The 16906-nt window shown below is 39.7% G+C and overlaps 2 protein-coding genes across 8 annotated transcripts in view; one reads left to right on the top strand and one right to left on the bottom strand.

The window, feature by feature from the left end:
• Positions 1 to 16906, bottom strand: part of PHTF2 (putative homeodomain transcription factor 2) — a 62908-nt gene that overhangs the window by 45702 nt on the left and 300 nt on the right. For 2 of the 7 annotated variants that reach the window (XM_041474561.1, XM_041474564.1), the window contains exons 1-2: positions 16671 to 16896; positions 3171 to 3247 (exon numbers count right to left, since the gene is read on the bottom strand). In XM_041474561.1, the coding sequence (XP_041330495.1) occupies positions 3171 to 3215 (45 nt within the window). In that variant the 5' untranslated portion in view covers positions 3216 to 3247; positions 16671 to 16896. Of the gene's footprint in view, positions 1 to 3170; positions 3251 to 10614; positions 10641 to 16670; positions 16897 to 16906 lie in introns of those variants that run through there. The other 5 variants (XM_041474565.1, XM_041474563.1, XM_041474562.1 and 2 more) reach the window with 5 other exon arrangements.
• TMEM60 (transmembrane protein 60) overlaps positions 15959 to 16906 on the top strand; it is a 6626-nt gene continuing 5678 nt past the window's right edge. The window contains exon 1 of the mRNA XM_041474570.1: positions 15959 to 16697. The gene's annotated coding sequence lies outside the window, so the exon portion shown is untranslated. The remainder of the gene's footprint in view (positions 16698 to 16906) is intronic.

Raw genomic sequence — 16906 nt, 5'->3', positions numbered from 1 at the left:
CAAGCTGTCTGGAACCCTTCCAGAGAGCCACACAGACACTCCTGCCACTCCCTTTTATTGCAAGAAGCAGGGCAGCTCCAAGGGCTGAAAACAAGGCAGGCAAACCCTTTGTCACACATATCTCAGCACTGTACTCCCCAGTGCATCAAGAAACACAGCAGAGGTTTCCTTTATTTTAATTTCTACTGAGTCAACCTGTATCTAGCAGATTTCATGCCTTGAAAAAGTATTTCTAGTGGCTGGGAAATGCAAGCAATCACTGGAAGCACTAAAACTCTGTCCTTGCAACCTTGTATCTCAAATAACAAACTGTTGTAATACCGCTCTGAAATTTTATAATCCAACTTAAAATAATTCAGAATTGATTACTGTATTTTTATGAGACAGTAATCAGGGGCTCCAGTGCACTAAAAGCAGAGTAAATCTGTTGTCAAAACAGAAAAACATGTTTACATAATAAAAGGTCTGACCTTTTAAACAATTAAGGGTATTACTAAATCATCCTGGTGTAAGGAGCTCAATTTCAGACAATAGTATGAGTCATGAGTAAACTTGCTGTTTGCAAAACTTGCCTTAAGTAGGGTTGGAAGAGCTCAATTGCTTAACTCTTTCCATTTTAGAGATATAAAAATGTCTCCTGAGAAACCAACAGACCTTTGAAACTCAGTAAATAAATATATTTCAAAATACATTAAAACTGAAAACTCAAAGACAAAGAGTAAGTTATCTGCTCAGTATTTCTTACACAGCCCCAACCCACTCAAATGCTTCTTAGTCATCTATAACTAGAAATACCAAAAGTTAACTTTCTTTTTCAAAGCATTCATACACCAATTTATTAATCTGAAAACACCTCCCCAAAACAACAGCTCTTTTTTTTTTCTCATTTCATCATAGATGGGAGTAATTTCAATTTGATCAATACTGACTGCAACCCTGGCTCTCTCTTGTCCCAGAAACAAACTTCTACTGCCGGAATGTGCTACGTTTTGATCCCTCCCCACTTTCAATTCCAGTTACAAGTGTGATGAGTCAGTAGATCTAATCAGTGAGACAACTCTGACAACTACAATAAAAACTGAAATTGAAATTTTAAACTGGAGGCAAACAACAGGTCTTACAGTTCAGTATCTTGACGTCATAAGCAAGGACCAAAAAAAAGTCTGGTATCAACTAAACACTAGCACAACTCTTTCTGTTCCCCAAATTGAAATCTCTGGTTTAAACAACAAATCCACGGGTAAAAAATACTGTGTCATGTAACAGATTTAAACAAATAAATAAGCAAAATGAAGGGCAAAGGTGAGAGAGTCAGGATAGTCCCAGGAACAGATCACACACACCACGCTACAGAGTTAGAAAACTCTTTGGGGTTACCAGCCAGATCCAGGAGAACCCTGAATTTGTGGTACGTAAGAAATTACAGTCTAATTCACATGAACATCTGCAACTTCTCTGCAATACAGCCATTTGTCTCAAAACATTACACTTCCTCATACTAAAGCAACATAAGTTTGGCAGATCTCAGTCCACATGTGGATTGCAATTAAATTTTGTTCACACCAGGGAGAAGACCAACATCTGGTTATCCCTCCTGAAGACAGCCCAGTCCTTCCAGAAGTAACAAAAGGCACCTCACCACAACTCCTTGCCATAAAGGCACTGTGCAATTCCTGGCCAAACAGACTTCTGTAAAAGCCTACAGAGATTCACCACAGAAATGCTGATTTTACTATGAATGAAGAAATAGAAATGTATGTGAAATCATTGGAAAAAAATGAGAGAACAAGGGTTAAAAGAATGACCTGTACTGATAACAAGTAATCTGGTTAGGAGCAATGTCCTGGGAAAAGTAAAATTGAGGAATGGCTGGTTTATATCAAGATCAGAAGGCCTGCCCTCTGTAAAATCACACCACAGTGACTCATCCTGCCTTCCTAACATCAGGAGGATGGAAAGTTGGAGCAAATCAAATGTGCCACTCCTTTTACTGTATGATCAACAGGAAACACACATGTATTTGAAAAGAAAAAACAAAACCAAAACCAACCAGACAACAAACATGAACTTCACTTAAGATTTACAGAGACTGCAGGCTCTTTCTTGCATCAAAGGACCATCTATATGTAAAGCTGAATATCATGAAAGTCCTGTCCTGTCCTGCATCATCACCAACAAAAACAACCTCAGAGACATGATGAGGATCTGACACCCAGCATCTTTTGCACTGCACAAAGGGATCCTGGCCAGACCAAATACAAACACAGCTTGGTGTTTGGATATCAGTACTCTGAAACCTCTACACAGTGAGTGAATTAAGTGTATGAGAGAATGAGTGGAAGCAGGTAAAATCAACATCACTTTCCCCTTCCATGAAATCCTGCACTGAGTTTCATTCCGTTAGATCTTTTACAAGTCATCTTCCAAATCAGAGTAAATGGTTAAAAAAAAAAAAAAAAAAAAAAAAATCATAATTAAACTGTGAATTATTTTCACGTTTTTAATACATAATTGAATGATTGGTAAAAATTAAGTCAGCAAAATTAATTTTTCTGCTCTTGCAACTGTACATTTAATTCACTTTTGTAAAGACCTCAACACAGCAGACCTGTATTACCTTATTTCCACAAAGTAACTGTTGCTTTGCTAGAAGCTAACCAGAATTTCTGTTTTGAAGACCACTGCATTATTTGCTTAAGGACAAGATGTTCCCTCTCCAAAAGACAGCTGTAGACCCAAGGAAAACACTATCTCACAGAAACTTATTAAACCACAAAGAGCCAAGACTCTCTCTTTTGGGTATGTATTATACAGGGTTTTTGTTACTGATAGAAAATTTGTTTAAATTCTTACTTTCTACTTAAATACAAGGATTCTTTTCTCTGCTACAGAAACAACATTCTCCTGTACATTAATTAACACTCTACTGAGAACGTAAAATTTGGTTTTTTGCAGAGCACAGGTAACCAAGGGAGTAAGGAGTTTTCAGCATAGACTAAAAGCTATTTCACGTCACTAAATACAGTCACTAAATACTTATTTACTATGGAAGAAAAGTTTCAATCTACTCACTCTCATACAGTGCTAACAAGTAATGCATAAGTATTTTATCTTTGTTAAATTAACATATAAACACAACAGGCCACCATAAAAACAAATAGAAATCTTACCTTTTTCTGGTACCAAACTATAGCATCAGTTACTTTGGACGCCATTTATTCCACTGAATTCACAGAGTCATTTTAGGCTGTTAACAGAAAGAGACAGAACTTTACTTCCACTTCCCTACGAAGGCCAAACAGGGAATGCAGAAACACTCCCGTTACCTGCAAATCACTGAACAGCTGTATTTACTTTACACATTGCCTCATCTCTATTTCACTAAGAGTTTGGGCTTTCTCCTCTGAGCAAACAAAAAACTACAAATCTGCTGCTTCAGGACATCAAAAGCACGAGTTTTGTCCTTCCTTCCCAGTAAAACACACAGGCTGCACAGAGGTGATCTGTCATTGTCTCACAGGAACCTCACAAGTGCTTTATTACATGCAGTCTTTTTTTTTTCCTAAATTCAGCAACCCATACACAAGTGCTTTATTACATGCAGTCTTTTTTTTTTTTCCTGATAAATTCAGTAGCCCATAGTTATTAGCCCAACACAGTACTCTGAAGTCCAGCAATAATTATGATCTAAAACGCAAGAAAAATTAATACACACTATTAGATATACTTGGAGAAGAAAATAATATTAGTGCTAGAACTTTACTAATCATAATTAGCACCCTCATGAAAACAGTAGACCAAAATTAAGTCAAAAGGAGAAAACCAAGAAAGAATGGTATGGTTCTTTTAATGGTAACAAATAGCAATAGCATTAGTTAATCTCTGCCACTGTAATCAGCAATCAGCATGAAAAAAAGACCAAAACCCAGCCTCTCAGCTTATGTAAAGTATTTGTATTTTGAAACTAATTTTTACAATGTTCCTTCATGTAATCCGTCAGCCAGAGTTCGTTAAGAGAGGAAAAAAAAAAAAAAAACAAAAAAAGAAAAGCATAAAAATCCTCCAGGTATATCTGTGCCTCTCTTGCACTGGGAAGCCCTGAACTGGACCCAGCATCCCAAGTGTGGCCTCACTGATGGCAAGGACATGGTTAAGGATGTCATAAGGATGGCAGTGACTTAGTCCCCAAACACCAAACTATACAGCAAGCATTTTCCAAGATCCATCCTGAGTAAAAATATTACACTTAAGTTGTCAGTATCAACAATAACATTAACCTTATATTTCTTCATTAAAAGAAAATGAGAATTATTAACCTGTAGGGAGTTTATATAAAAGATTATTTGGTATCTACCTCTTGATTTAAAGACATTTGTTTACAGCTTTTACAGAGACAAGAAAGGCAAATAAAAATGCAACATTCAACAAATGGGATAGAAACCAAAACTGTACAATAGATTAAAGTTAGTGTCTTTATGAAAGACCTAAGCATTAGAGCAACTCATGACATTTTATTGTTCATCATTATTCATCATTAATCATCACCAAAAAACTCAGGGCATATTCTGCACCTGGGACAAGCCTGGTTGTGTGTAAAGGCTGGGGAGAAGCTGCAGAACCTGGGGGTCCTGGTTCATGGGAAGCTGAACATGAGCCAGCAGTGCCCTGGCAGCCAGGAGGGCCAACCCTGTCCTGGGGGCATCAGGCACAGCATCAGCAGCCGGGCAAGGAGGGGATTGTACACTCTGCTCTGCACTGGGGCGGCCTCATCTCGAGTGCTGGGGGCAGTTCTGGGCACCACAACACAAAAAGACATTCAGGTGTAAGACAGCACCCAGTGGAGGGCCACATAGATGGGATTGTCCTGTGCAAGGCCAGGGAGATGGACTTGATGATCCTTAAAGGCTCCCTTCCAATGCAGTATGATTCTATCTATTTTAAAAATGACCCTCCAAAAGACTCAGTTCTGCACCGTCATTGTTTTCTCATTCTTTTCTGACTATATCTTTTAAGTAATGCACTGTATAAAATAGGAGTATGTCTAATGGACATACTCCTATTTTATACAGTGCATTACTTAAATGATATAACTAATACTGCCTTTAGTTTGGACATGCACCATATACACTATAGTACAAATCTTCAACAAATGGATTGGTATTATATCAGTGTCTGAGGATTTCTAAGAGACATAATGCTACACATGTTCATGTTCCCCAAATGATCATATTTTTAAGACTTCTAACAGTGCAACTCCAATATCTTCTATACAACTTCAGACAAAACTACAACTCAAGAGAAAGAAATGTCTCAGAGAGCTTAGACAGTCATTGAAAATTCCAGAAATGTCAGAACACTGACAATTGGTGCAACTGAGCAAGCAAACACCTCAATTTTTCCACTGTTGAAAATATCAAGTCAGTTAAAGCTGGCAGCCCTGACTGTCAATATCTGTGATTGCTTCTACTTGCTTCTGATAACACAGTCTGTTTTTCTAAGAGCAACTATCAATTATTAAGAATCCACTGGCACAATAAATGTAAAAATACTATCACATAAAGGAAGGAGTCCAAGAGACATTGCTATAACATGACATATCACACAGACTGATCACCTTTCTATTCTCACCCATACAAAGCCTACAACAGGACTTGCTTTCTTACTGGAAAACCTCTTCAATTAAACTTGACTTTAAAAATCCTTTGCTCCATTGGACTCAAAAGTGACACAAAACCCTTCCCCACACACACCACCTACATGACAGAGTCACAGTGACAGCAGCTCCCTGCTGCAGAGGTGCCAGTGCAGGAAGGGGGCACACAGATACCGATCACATTTACACCCTCGTCCTCCTTGCCTTCATGACCTCATCTTGGAGGACCTTTAACTCCTTCTCATTTCTCTTAAATAACACCCCTCTCAAATACAATACAACCTGCTTCCTACCAGCCTAATCACAGGATGAGAAAAAGGTTGGAACAACTCATTATCAGCCGTAAAGAACTGCTGAACCTGGACAGATGCCCTTCCCTCAACAGCTACATTAACTTGACGTCTTTCTCCAAGGTCAATTATTTTTCAGGAAACCAAACATTAACTCATGAATCCAAGACTTCAAACTGCGTAGAATATGGCTAAAAATGGATCAGCCATTTTAAAAACCTTTGTCTACAAGGTTATTACTACCTCTTTTTAATTCACTCTAAAATCCTTTGCCTCAAGAAACAATTACCTCACAAAACTATAAACCAAACATAAGGTAGCTTTGATTTCTATCAACAAACCTGTTATTTAGATTATCCATGATTTTCATATTTTTAAGAAATTCTCTGCATTAAATCCTCCATAGAATCTATTTTGGTGGCATTTAAAGCTTATTTGCATACACATTTGCATAAACAAATGCAAAGATTATGCTTACAAAAGTAAACAAGACAAAATCATGGGAACGATGTCTCAAAACAGAGTTTGGTGTGCTAAGTAAAAATACCTCTACTAGGAAATATCACAAGCTTTCTTCAAGAGCTACACAACCATTTCTGAGACAGCACAGCAATGAAAGGTGAAAAAGTTCATTTAATTACTTCTGTGTTTCTGCTTGCAGGAGCTGGGATTTGTCTGTGGTTTAGGTTTTAGTTTGTCTTTAGGCTTTGGGGGGCTTAATGAGACATTATGAGTTTAATAGACTCAGCCTGAAGCTAGCCTGAGTGAGGGATGGATGGAAACAACTCAAGGCACTGCAGCTGCAGCCCCGGCTCTATCTGCCCACAGCTCACTGGACACCTTAGACTGAAAACTAAATGTTTTAGCAATTTAGAACTCTGAATATTCATTACAACTTACCCTGTCATTCGTGTTTGCAACTGGCATTGATCCTGAGGTCAGCCTGTAAAAGCCTGGCTCTAAAGCACACCAGGATCAACCGGGTAAAAATGTGAAAACAGCTGACAGACAAATGCAAGCAGACAGAGCAGTGCCTGTCCTTCTGCCTGCTTCTCCCCTCATCCTCTCTGGACCCAGCTCTCCATGTTCTCTGTCAAATACCTGCATCTAGGACAGGGATCAGCTTCAGCACTCAGTTGTACAATGTCCTGTGCAGAGTAACTACAGCAAGATTAAGTAATCTTAACTAGCTGAAGACTCCAGAGCAACACAAAAAAACCTCTCAACTTCAAAGATTAGATAGAGCATCCAAATATAAAAGCTTGATCACAAGCTCTCTGTAACAGTCAACAGAGCTTTTGTTACATTTTCATCAAACTCACAGTTAATGCTATGAACAACTAGCAGTAATTTTTAATCAAAGCTTCATTACTTTCTTAAAGCTTAATAGAGAGGACTACCTAGTTTTGGTGATCCCTATTCAAAGGTGGGGTTGCTTAGCTATTGCCAGTTCAGGGTATAATCATATTACACAATATGCCCTGCAATCAAAGTAGCAGTTTCTCAAAAGCCACAGAAATTTATATATAGATGTCTTTAGGTAGCTAAGAGCTCAAGCCCCACAGTACTGCAGTGCTTACTGAGTAAGATAGGATTAAAATAAATTCAAGGTATATTTAGAAATTTTACTCATATCCACAGGGCTTTGGTGACCCTAGTCAGACATAAATATATTTCTAAAAGACAGTCTAAAGCAACCTGAACTGACTGAAGTTAACAATAAAATTGTGCTCTTCCATACTGACCAAGAAAAAAAAAAAAGCTTTTTTTAAGAATATACAAGTCTAAGCAGCGTCAACTAGCAAAAGGACATAATTAAAAATACAACACAAGCAAGGACACATAGGCAAATAGTTGCTGTCCTTGCCTGTAAACACTGTGAATCACCAAGTATTTCAAGGAACCTGTTCCCTTTATAGCAATCCCAACCTGAATGGTCAGGATACCATCCAGCTGTTGAGTCAAGACTTGAGTGTCCTTCTCAACTCATCATGGTCACAGGCTGATGATGCAATGAAGCTGCATGTTCACTATACATCATCAGAATTAAAATTACAAAACTTAGGTTGCTTTTGTCTCAAATGTTTTTTAAAAAGTCATTGATTTCCAGTACCTTCAGGAAATTAACGGCAGTTTTTCAAAGGCTGTCATATAAAGCCATGAGAATACTACAACCTGGTTTCTTCAACTGCTTTCCAAGCTAGAATGTTTTACCATTATGTTAGATCCTCCACATTGCAGTTTCACAATCACAGGTGTGTTTTCACTAAGATTCCCCAGCATGTAGAGTAAGAAAAGACAATGAATCAGAACGGCAAAGACTAGGGCCTAAACTACTAATTTTATTGCAACATTTGTATCGTACAAACTCTCTTAAAGCATTAAACTTGTTTATGCACAGCTAGAAAACAACTTTAACAAAGGAAAAAACCTTCACTTTCTAAGTTCAACATCAAAACACAAGTTAACATTATCATCAAATTGCTGACATTATTTGATACTTTCAGCTTAAATGAGCCCAATAAACAGCTCAGTCACATTAGGCATCTGCTGTTGACTGAAAAGCTGCTTCTGCCATGACATAAACCAAGGGAGGCATCCCTGTAATGCAGATACAGCACTAAACTTACCAGGAGTCATCCTTCCTCCACTTACACCCAGGGGAGTTCTGCCACTGCCACAAACAACAGGATGAAAGCCTTAAAGCAATGCTCTAAAAGAACCATTATTTTTTATGTACATTGCACATAAACCACTAAACCTACATCTCCTTTTTGAAAGGGAACATCAAATACTAAGCAATGCACTCACTGTTCTTTTTAAGTACTTTATCTATGCATCACTGTTCTCAAAACAGCATTTCAGAATTGCAAATTGTATACAAGCAAATGAGAAACTTGTCACTCCCAGGTTCACACCTTTCAGTGGAGGGTTTATCATGTTCCTTCCAGCTACCCTTAAGAAAACCTGCAGCAGTCAAAACCAAAGGAAAAAAAGTCAAGTTAAATTAAGGAAACCCCAGACAGTGCTAACTTTAAGGACGATATCCAGCAACCAGCATGAAAAGTACTCTTCCTGCCATGCCTGCTGAGCCCACCCAAGCTGCCTTGCAACCCAAGGTCATAATAGTTTGTAAAGAAAAAGGAATTAACATACTTGCTTTCCCCAAGGAAGACCAAAACTTTGATAAAACTGGATACCAGCATTCCTAGGATACTGCTCAGGAGAGTTAATTTTCAAAGTCTGCCCTTCACTCCATCCCAAAAAAAACCCAAAAAACCTGAAAACCCAAAATGCAATCACCCCCAAACATCTGATTAAAAAAAATTAACATCCCTAAATGCCTATTTCGGGAGGTTTTCATTTGTTTGAGAAGGCCTCTTTCATCAGGCCAACAGCAGCTACAATAAGACACGAATCAGACCCCGTGCTGTGCATCAAACCCTGCTCTTGAACAGAGATGTACCAAACATGTCACGTATGACGACAGACACACATCTGGCAGTGTGTCCATGCCTGCCTGTGCCTCCAGTGAGATGTCAGATGCTGAAAGGCTGATACCTCCTCAGGCCTCAGTATCCTGCCCACAAACCACTGCACCTGATCCTATTTCTGCTGCTGCGTATTTCCTTATAAGCTCATGCCCTTTATCACTCTCCAGCCAAGCAGGAAGGTATCACAGACACAGCACAGAGCATGCAGTGAGAACCAGCTCTCAAAATCTGACTGGAAGCAGACTCAACCTAGCCATCCTCACTACCACAGCAAACCCACAGTATCTGAAGCAAAGAAGTGCCACACAAAATAACTGTCACCCAAGGAATACTTGTTTTGTCAGTGGATTACACAACTGTCTGAAATAGCAACAAAATGTTGACTATCAGGATTTCTGAGATTTATTTCAGGTTATGGTAAAAGAACATTGCATGCAGTTGTTGCAACCGCTGCAGACATTTCTGGAATCTCTGCCTTAAGATCTGTGCAACTTTCCTAATTTTGTTACATAACTGGTTCATGGCTCCATTTGAAATAACTTGACACAATCCCATAGATACCTTACTCATAAAAATAGGGGTGAAGGACTCTGAACTGAGAAGTCCAAGATTCTACACCTCCCATCATTTACTTTTGAGCCTGATATTTACCAATTAGCAAAAAGCTTCCAATATTTAAACATATTCTGCTGTTCAATTAAGTAGGGAAATCCAAGCCCTTAAAGGGAATTATACTCAAGTTAATTTTGTTTCTTATCTACTATAAGAGGTTCCCGTTTCAAAATTCTCATCAAATACAGTAATTGCTGTTAGCACACTGGATGTACAAGCCATTTCTGAAAATGCTGTATCTTTTTTTTAAAAAATTAAATAAAAACCAGAACACGGTCAATCTCAAGCTCTATCTATTCCTGCTTTTGTACTGAATACCACATGCACACATACAAATCCCACTTAACATCTACAACCTTATACTGAGAAATCCATGAAACACTGCATGTATACATCTGCTCCTACCACTGTAATAACTTTATTAAGGAACAGAATTTCTATAAACACCAAGGTTTTAATTTATTTCCATATATATATATATATATATATATACACATATATATATAGTTGCCTTAACAAATACTTGGAAAAAAATGAACTCCAAACAAACAAATATAGTCACCACCTTGAAATAAAATGCCATGCTGCTTTCTTCTTTCTTGAGATCCTTAACACAATAATAAATCTTGCTCACTGGAAATACTGACTTGTGTTTAGGAAGGCATGTTTATCTGTCACCAGGCACTGCACAGCAGAGTTGTGGCTTCTTGATGACTACAGTCAGGAAGCTGAAAACCACTCCTAAATCACCAAGTTTGCATCATGTTCTACAAATAGTTATCCAGCAAGTTTTGGAAGCAGCTGAGGCATGAAGTGGCCGAGCTGTCGGAAAAAGCTGCTGTCTCTTGTAACAGCCACTGTTCTGTAGGAACAGAGTTGAAAATGCTGAGCATGAATTTTTAAATTATTTAAAAAAAAAAAAAAAAAAGTCTCTGGAGTGATCCAAGCAAGAAATTGCAGGGTAACAAGCCTTACATGTGTATCTGGCAAGGTCCTCAAAACAATCATTAAAAATGGAACACCATTATACCCGAAAGACTATCTGATAGGGTCTAATCAGCAGTTTCTACACAGGAAGATCATGTCTCGGTCTATCAGTATTTCTGGACATGTCAAACTAACTGATAGACAAGAGCAAGTGATAGAACATATGTGGACTTTCAAAGAACCTTTGGAAAGATGTCAACGACTTCCAAAGAGTCTGCTGTCTATGAAAAGCAAACATTGCCACTGATTAAAACCAGCCAAAACACTGAACAAGATCTGGAATCAACATTCTTCACTGCAATCAGCTAATTGGATAATGAAGATTAACAGCAGCATCCAGTCTGCACAGAGCAGGCTGTTGATCACCTGATACTGGTGCCCAAGCTCCTTGGATCACAGACCTGCAGCTCTTCCATTTAGTGCCAGTCCAAGGCAAAGTGCACACAAATCCCCATTCTCCTTCATGCAGAACCATCCTAATCCTGACACCAGACTAAATTTTCCTAGTCTGGTCTCTCTGTGTTCCACTAGCTTTCACACACCTTAGTACGATAGTGACAGGGACAGATATCCATGGCCTCATCCAGCACACATGTGCCCAGTGACTACCTCGTTAAAGGATGAGAGCATCCAGAAATGGCAAATTCCAGGTAAGTTTTCCAACCATCAAACTTTTACTGGAGAGATGAACACAGACACCATGTCATTGCTTACCAGGCCCTGACAGGTAAGGGCAGAGATGCCCCACATTCCTGCTGGCTCCCAGAGCTCTGAAGAGGGAACTTCAAGCACACGCAGTGTCCTCATAAAGACACGTCCACACAACCGATGGCCCTGTAAGGCTCCGCAAGGGTTTGAACCACTCTAAACCAGTCTCACCACAGGACCCTGTGCTGATACTGCTTTAGAGTGGTTAAAACCTCACAAGAGCAGCTTCCAGCCAGAGCCCATCGCACAGGACACAGCTCCCAGGCTCTGGCTGCCCCTGCTGAGCCCACGAGCAGCTCCCACGCGGTTCACCTCCGCAGAGCTTCCTGCAGAACAGACGGTGAGCACGAACGGCACCGAGGCAGCTCTGACCACAGCCAGCTTGAATACTCTGCATCTTTCCCAGTAAGCCTTCTCAAGCACCATTAACACAGTAATCTCGACTAATTAGGGCTATTTCCCCTCTCCTCCTCCTATTTGGACCGGCAGACTAGAGTTTTTATGAAGTATTGCCTAAATGAAGTTCTGAAATAGAGTGAACTGAACCTTGTCCTATTACCACAAATTTTAAGCTTCTGTTAAAAGGTCCAGCAGTGCTCACTATATTTATCTTTTATACTGCAAAGAAGAAAAGAAAACCTGAAGCAGTAACATTTCTAGATGGCAATCTTAAACTAGCAAAGTTTAAAAACATGCATAAACTTTTACAATGAAAAGGCAAAATAAATGGAATTCAGTATCAACCACGTCAATGTCATCTGTAAGGGAAGGCAGGGGGAGCAAACTATGAACACCACTAAATATCTCAAATCCAGAAAGGAATTTCAGCAGCTCAGGAACCTCTGCCATCCAACAGACTATAGTCAAAAGAGCAGGGAGACCTGAATAAAAGGGGGACGACAAGGAAAACACCACAGTACAGCTCTGATCATCAGCTGTGCAATCTGACTTGAAACACACCTACTTTATTGGGAGAAGAATATTAAAATATTGGGGGAGGAGTACTGACAAGGGCTATGAATTACCAACAACATGAAAGACTCTCCTATTGAAACAGGCAACCGTGAACAGAAAAATAAGGCATTATAATAAATTGAGACTTCAAGAGAAAAACAGAAAATAAAGTCAAGAAAACAACAGCTTCCAAGTAATACAGGCAACTTCATTCATTAACTAAGCTGAGAGGATAGCAAAGCCAAATTTTTAACAGAGAAATATTATATTACAACACATAAGTAGACTGTTAGACTCACTGCCACAGGAAGTCACTGAAGCCAAGATTTTACTCTCATTCGAAAAGAAAGCAGCTATTTAAACACACAATAACAATAATAATAAGGGAAAAAAATAAACACACAGCTGAGGGAATCTCAAGCTTCATAACCCAGGATGCAAGAAAGCATCCAAAGAGATCACTGGGCTGTGTTGGGCCATCCCAACACTCGCCTGAACCCGAGCGCACGGCGGCCAGAAGCCAATACCAAGGAGAGCATGAGCCACACGCAGAACAAACTGTCCCTTGGACACAGCAACACGAAGAGTGCTCAGCTGCCAAGCCAGCATCTGCCAACCACCTAAACCCCAAAAGCATCTGGCGCTGGCCAACTTCCAAAATGCAAGGCTTGCACGATTTCACTTCTGATGTGATATTGCTTTAATTTCTTCTCCCACTCTGCAGTTGTATTTTATTTTTTAAGAACAGAACCACAAATTATTTGCAAATAGGAGTCCAATTCTTGGACTCGGTCCAGAAAGCCATCTAGGCTCTTTGAAGTACATCTACCAAGATCACCTCAAATGAGCAAAGAATTAAATACTGAACATTACATGTATTCCCAGCAGAAACAAATTTGGAAAAAATCCCATTCACATGCATAAATTAAGAAATAAGAGAATAGTTCAAGGAACTCTCTGATATCCTCCCCTGCAACTAAAAAATCCCAAACAAAAAAGCCCACCACAAACACAAGCTGTATTTCTAAATTTCCTGACAATACAATGTCTATCTCTCTATATGTATACGTGTTTGCTCTAACTTTGAAGCTGCTCTGAGATGGGGCTGGACCAGACTGATGACTTCCAATGACCCTTTGCTAAATTGTTCAATGATTACAAGTAAAGCATGCCCAAACATTACACAGCAATACATTATTGCTCTGATCAGTATTAACTCTTTTTTCCCTGTGGCAATTTATTAAGCTCTTTGGGTTCTTCTTAAAAATTCAAATATAATTTCTTCAAAGAGTTAACTATTTCCTCCTCTGCACCCATCAAGAAGGACCTTTATAAATAACAGAACAGTAAACTCAAGGGAGAAAATAGGATATTAAAAGCTTTCAAAGTCTGTTACTTTCACACCACCACATATCTTTGAGTAAGTGGTGGCAAATTGTCCTCAAACAGGAAGATGCAGCTGTTGCAGATGGTACTCTGACATGTACCCCAAGAATTTTGTTTTGTTTCCTTCGTAAAACAAAAAAACATTAGAGAAAAAACAGGCCTACCTTGCTCTGTGGGCAGAAGCAATTAAGTCTGCCTGCTTTTACCACTGTCCCCACCCATACTATTTTTCCAGCCTCCCACCCATCATAACAACCATCCCAAGCGCTTGGCTGGTGCTGATGGCTCAGAGCTGAGCACACAGACTGCCCAGCACTTGCTCACTTCTTGGAGAAGGGAGGGACTCAATTATGACTGCCTTTTTTGGGTAGGAATAATAATTTGGGACACTACCTATCAAAAATTTTATAAAAATTTGTCACAGTGTAGGTAGTCAATGTCTTTCAGTTGCCATTACCTTTGGTTTCATCATCTGAGTAAGAAGTGACTCAAATGGGAGAAGACAGACAAAGGAAGCAATTGTAGGAGCTTTGTGCCCTTAATAAGTCTTGCAAAAAATCCACATAAACTGTCCGATGATGAATCCATAAACAACACTGTTTATTATGAAAAGAACTTCCTTGTAGACAAAGGAAAACCCAAACCCCAATCTTGACCGGTATCATTCTCACTCACAGGGTCGTGAGAAAAGACAAAAAAATTCTTCAACAGTATTTGTACTAGAAATAAGTAAAGACAGATAGACAGAAAAAGCCAAGGAAGACAGTATATGTAACTTTGGACAATTAGGAAAGAAATAAAGTCCACTGCTTTCCAGTGACCCCTGCCAGCTGTGACAGGAACAGCACTGTTCAATTCCAACAGTGTTCCACCCCTCACTGCCTGGTCAACTGCCTCAAGCGAGGCTGACTGGAATTCTTTAGCACACCTCTGTCCCCCCTCTAAAACACACCAATACTGCTTCCTCTTTCGAGACCTACAGGACTTTGATTGCTCCCACAATTCACACCAATGCCTGGAAGCTATGGATACAGCTGGGATCAACTTTTTGAGACAAGCTGAGTTAATTCTGCTTTGGGATAAATCCAGTACTACTAGAATACTTGAAATTCTCCATGGAGTTCCCAACAATTACTAACAACTTATTTGTATGTCACATTCCACACAACGCAAGGGGGGAAAATTATAGTGCAAACATTAAACTAAACCAACTAGGTTTCCGAATTCTTTTTCTGGTGACTCAGGCTCATGTTTTATCCTTTGCAATATTTATATCCAGAATAAAAACATACATTGGCAGTAAAACATAGCAACAGAACGTTTAACTGCACAAACATTCCACTTCAAACATGGATTAGGATCTTAAATACACTAGTTCCAAGCACTGCTCTCAACCTTCACCTTCAGAAATGAAAGTTGCTTGGAAATACTGTACAATGGAGTCCATCAAGGTGGTGTGCATACATACATTCATAAACACCTTACTGGAACAGAAGTAAGACTTCTGAGAAAAGGATTATCCTTTCCAGGGAGTCACAAGCGAAGAGGCAAACCAAAGAAGATCACCAAAACTTCAGAGCTACAAAAATAGCCAAATGCATACAGCTATTTATAACCCAGAGATTTATGCACAAAACACTTTTAGCCTCTTAACCTCAGGGAAACAAAGTCAGATGCCAAGCACTAATGTATGTAACAGAAATACAGAAATACACCCTTCTGCTGCTTACTGACCACTCCAAGTGCAGCTGAAGATATTAGGATTCACTTACTAGGATTAACAGGTTATTTCAAGTGATGCACTTCTCCCTGATAAACCAGATACCACCATCTGTTTAACATCATCAACAGGAAGATATAAGCAGACAAATTACTGATGACACACCGTCCCTAGTCTCATTCCTATTAGAGAACTCGTGTCTCCGAACTGTAAGACAAGCTGTATTTTCTGTAGGAACATTTCATCACAAAGAATTTCAGAACATTAATTAAAGTACTTTCAACAAGTCAGGTTTTCCAATTAATTACTTTTTCCATTTAATTATATGACAGATGGATAAGACACTGGCAAATTTGGAACAAAATGCAAGACTCGGCAGCATTGCTTTTCAAGTGACCAGTAACATGTAAAAGCAGTAAAAGGCGAAATATTAGGCACAGAGCTTAACACTATGGACTCAAAGTTTCACTGACTCTGACAGATCTGAGTAACACGTACTCAGAGGCTAGGGTATGAGAAACAGACGTAAAAGTAACAAACACCAGCACACTTCTAGTACTGTGGGATACATTTTCCTCAGCGCCTTTGTTTCTCACAGAAAAGACAGCAAATAAAACACCAAGAAAATGAATGTGACAGTATAAACTTTGAGTGATGAGAAGTTCCCTAATATTTTGACTCCCAAACGGAAAACCAAGGATAAGTTGTAGTCAGGTTGCCACTGTTTTAGGGTGGAAAAGAGAAAAAAAACAGAAGAAAACATAAATGCATGAAAAACACAAGATACACGAGACGAGCTCAGAGACGAACATGAAGACGCTGAAATGCAGGACCTCTAAAGGGAAGCTCTCAAGACGTTCTATCACCTGACACGGGCACTGAGGCAGCTCACGGTACGTTCAAGCAGCTCCGCGGGGAGAAGGCGCCTCACAGCAGAGCGGGAGCGGGCAGGCAGAGCCGCAGGCACGGCAAGGGCCCCGGACCGTACCTGCCCCTCTGCCGCCCGCACCGACGCCGGCGCTGGAGGACGCGGCAGCCCGGACACCGCCGGCTCCGGGACGGCGCGGCCGCTGCCCGGCCGGACCCGATGCGGCTCCGCGGC

This window comes from Pyrgilauda ruficollis, unplaced genomic scaffold (genome assembly GCF_017590135.1).
Source record: "Pyrgilauda ruficollis isolate IOZ18807 unplaced genomic scaffold, ASM1759013v1 scaffold33, whole genome shotgun sequence".
NCBI classification, from domain to species: Eukaryota; Metazoa; Chordata; class Aves; order Passeriformes; family Passeridae; genus Pyrgilauda; species Pyrgilauda ruficollis.
This window is presented reverse-complemented; position numbering and strand designations above follow the sequence as displayed.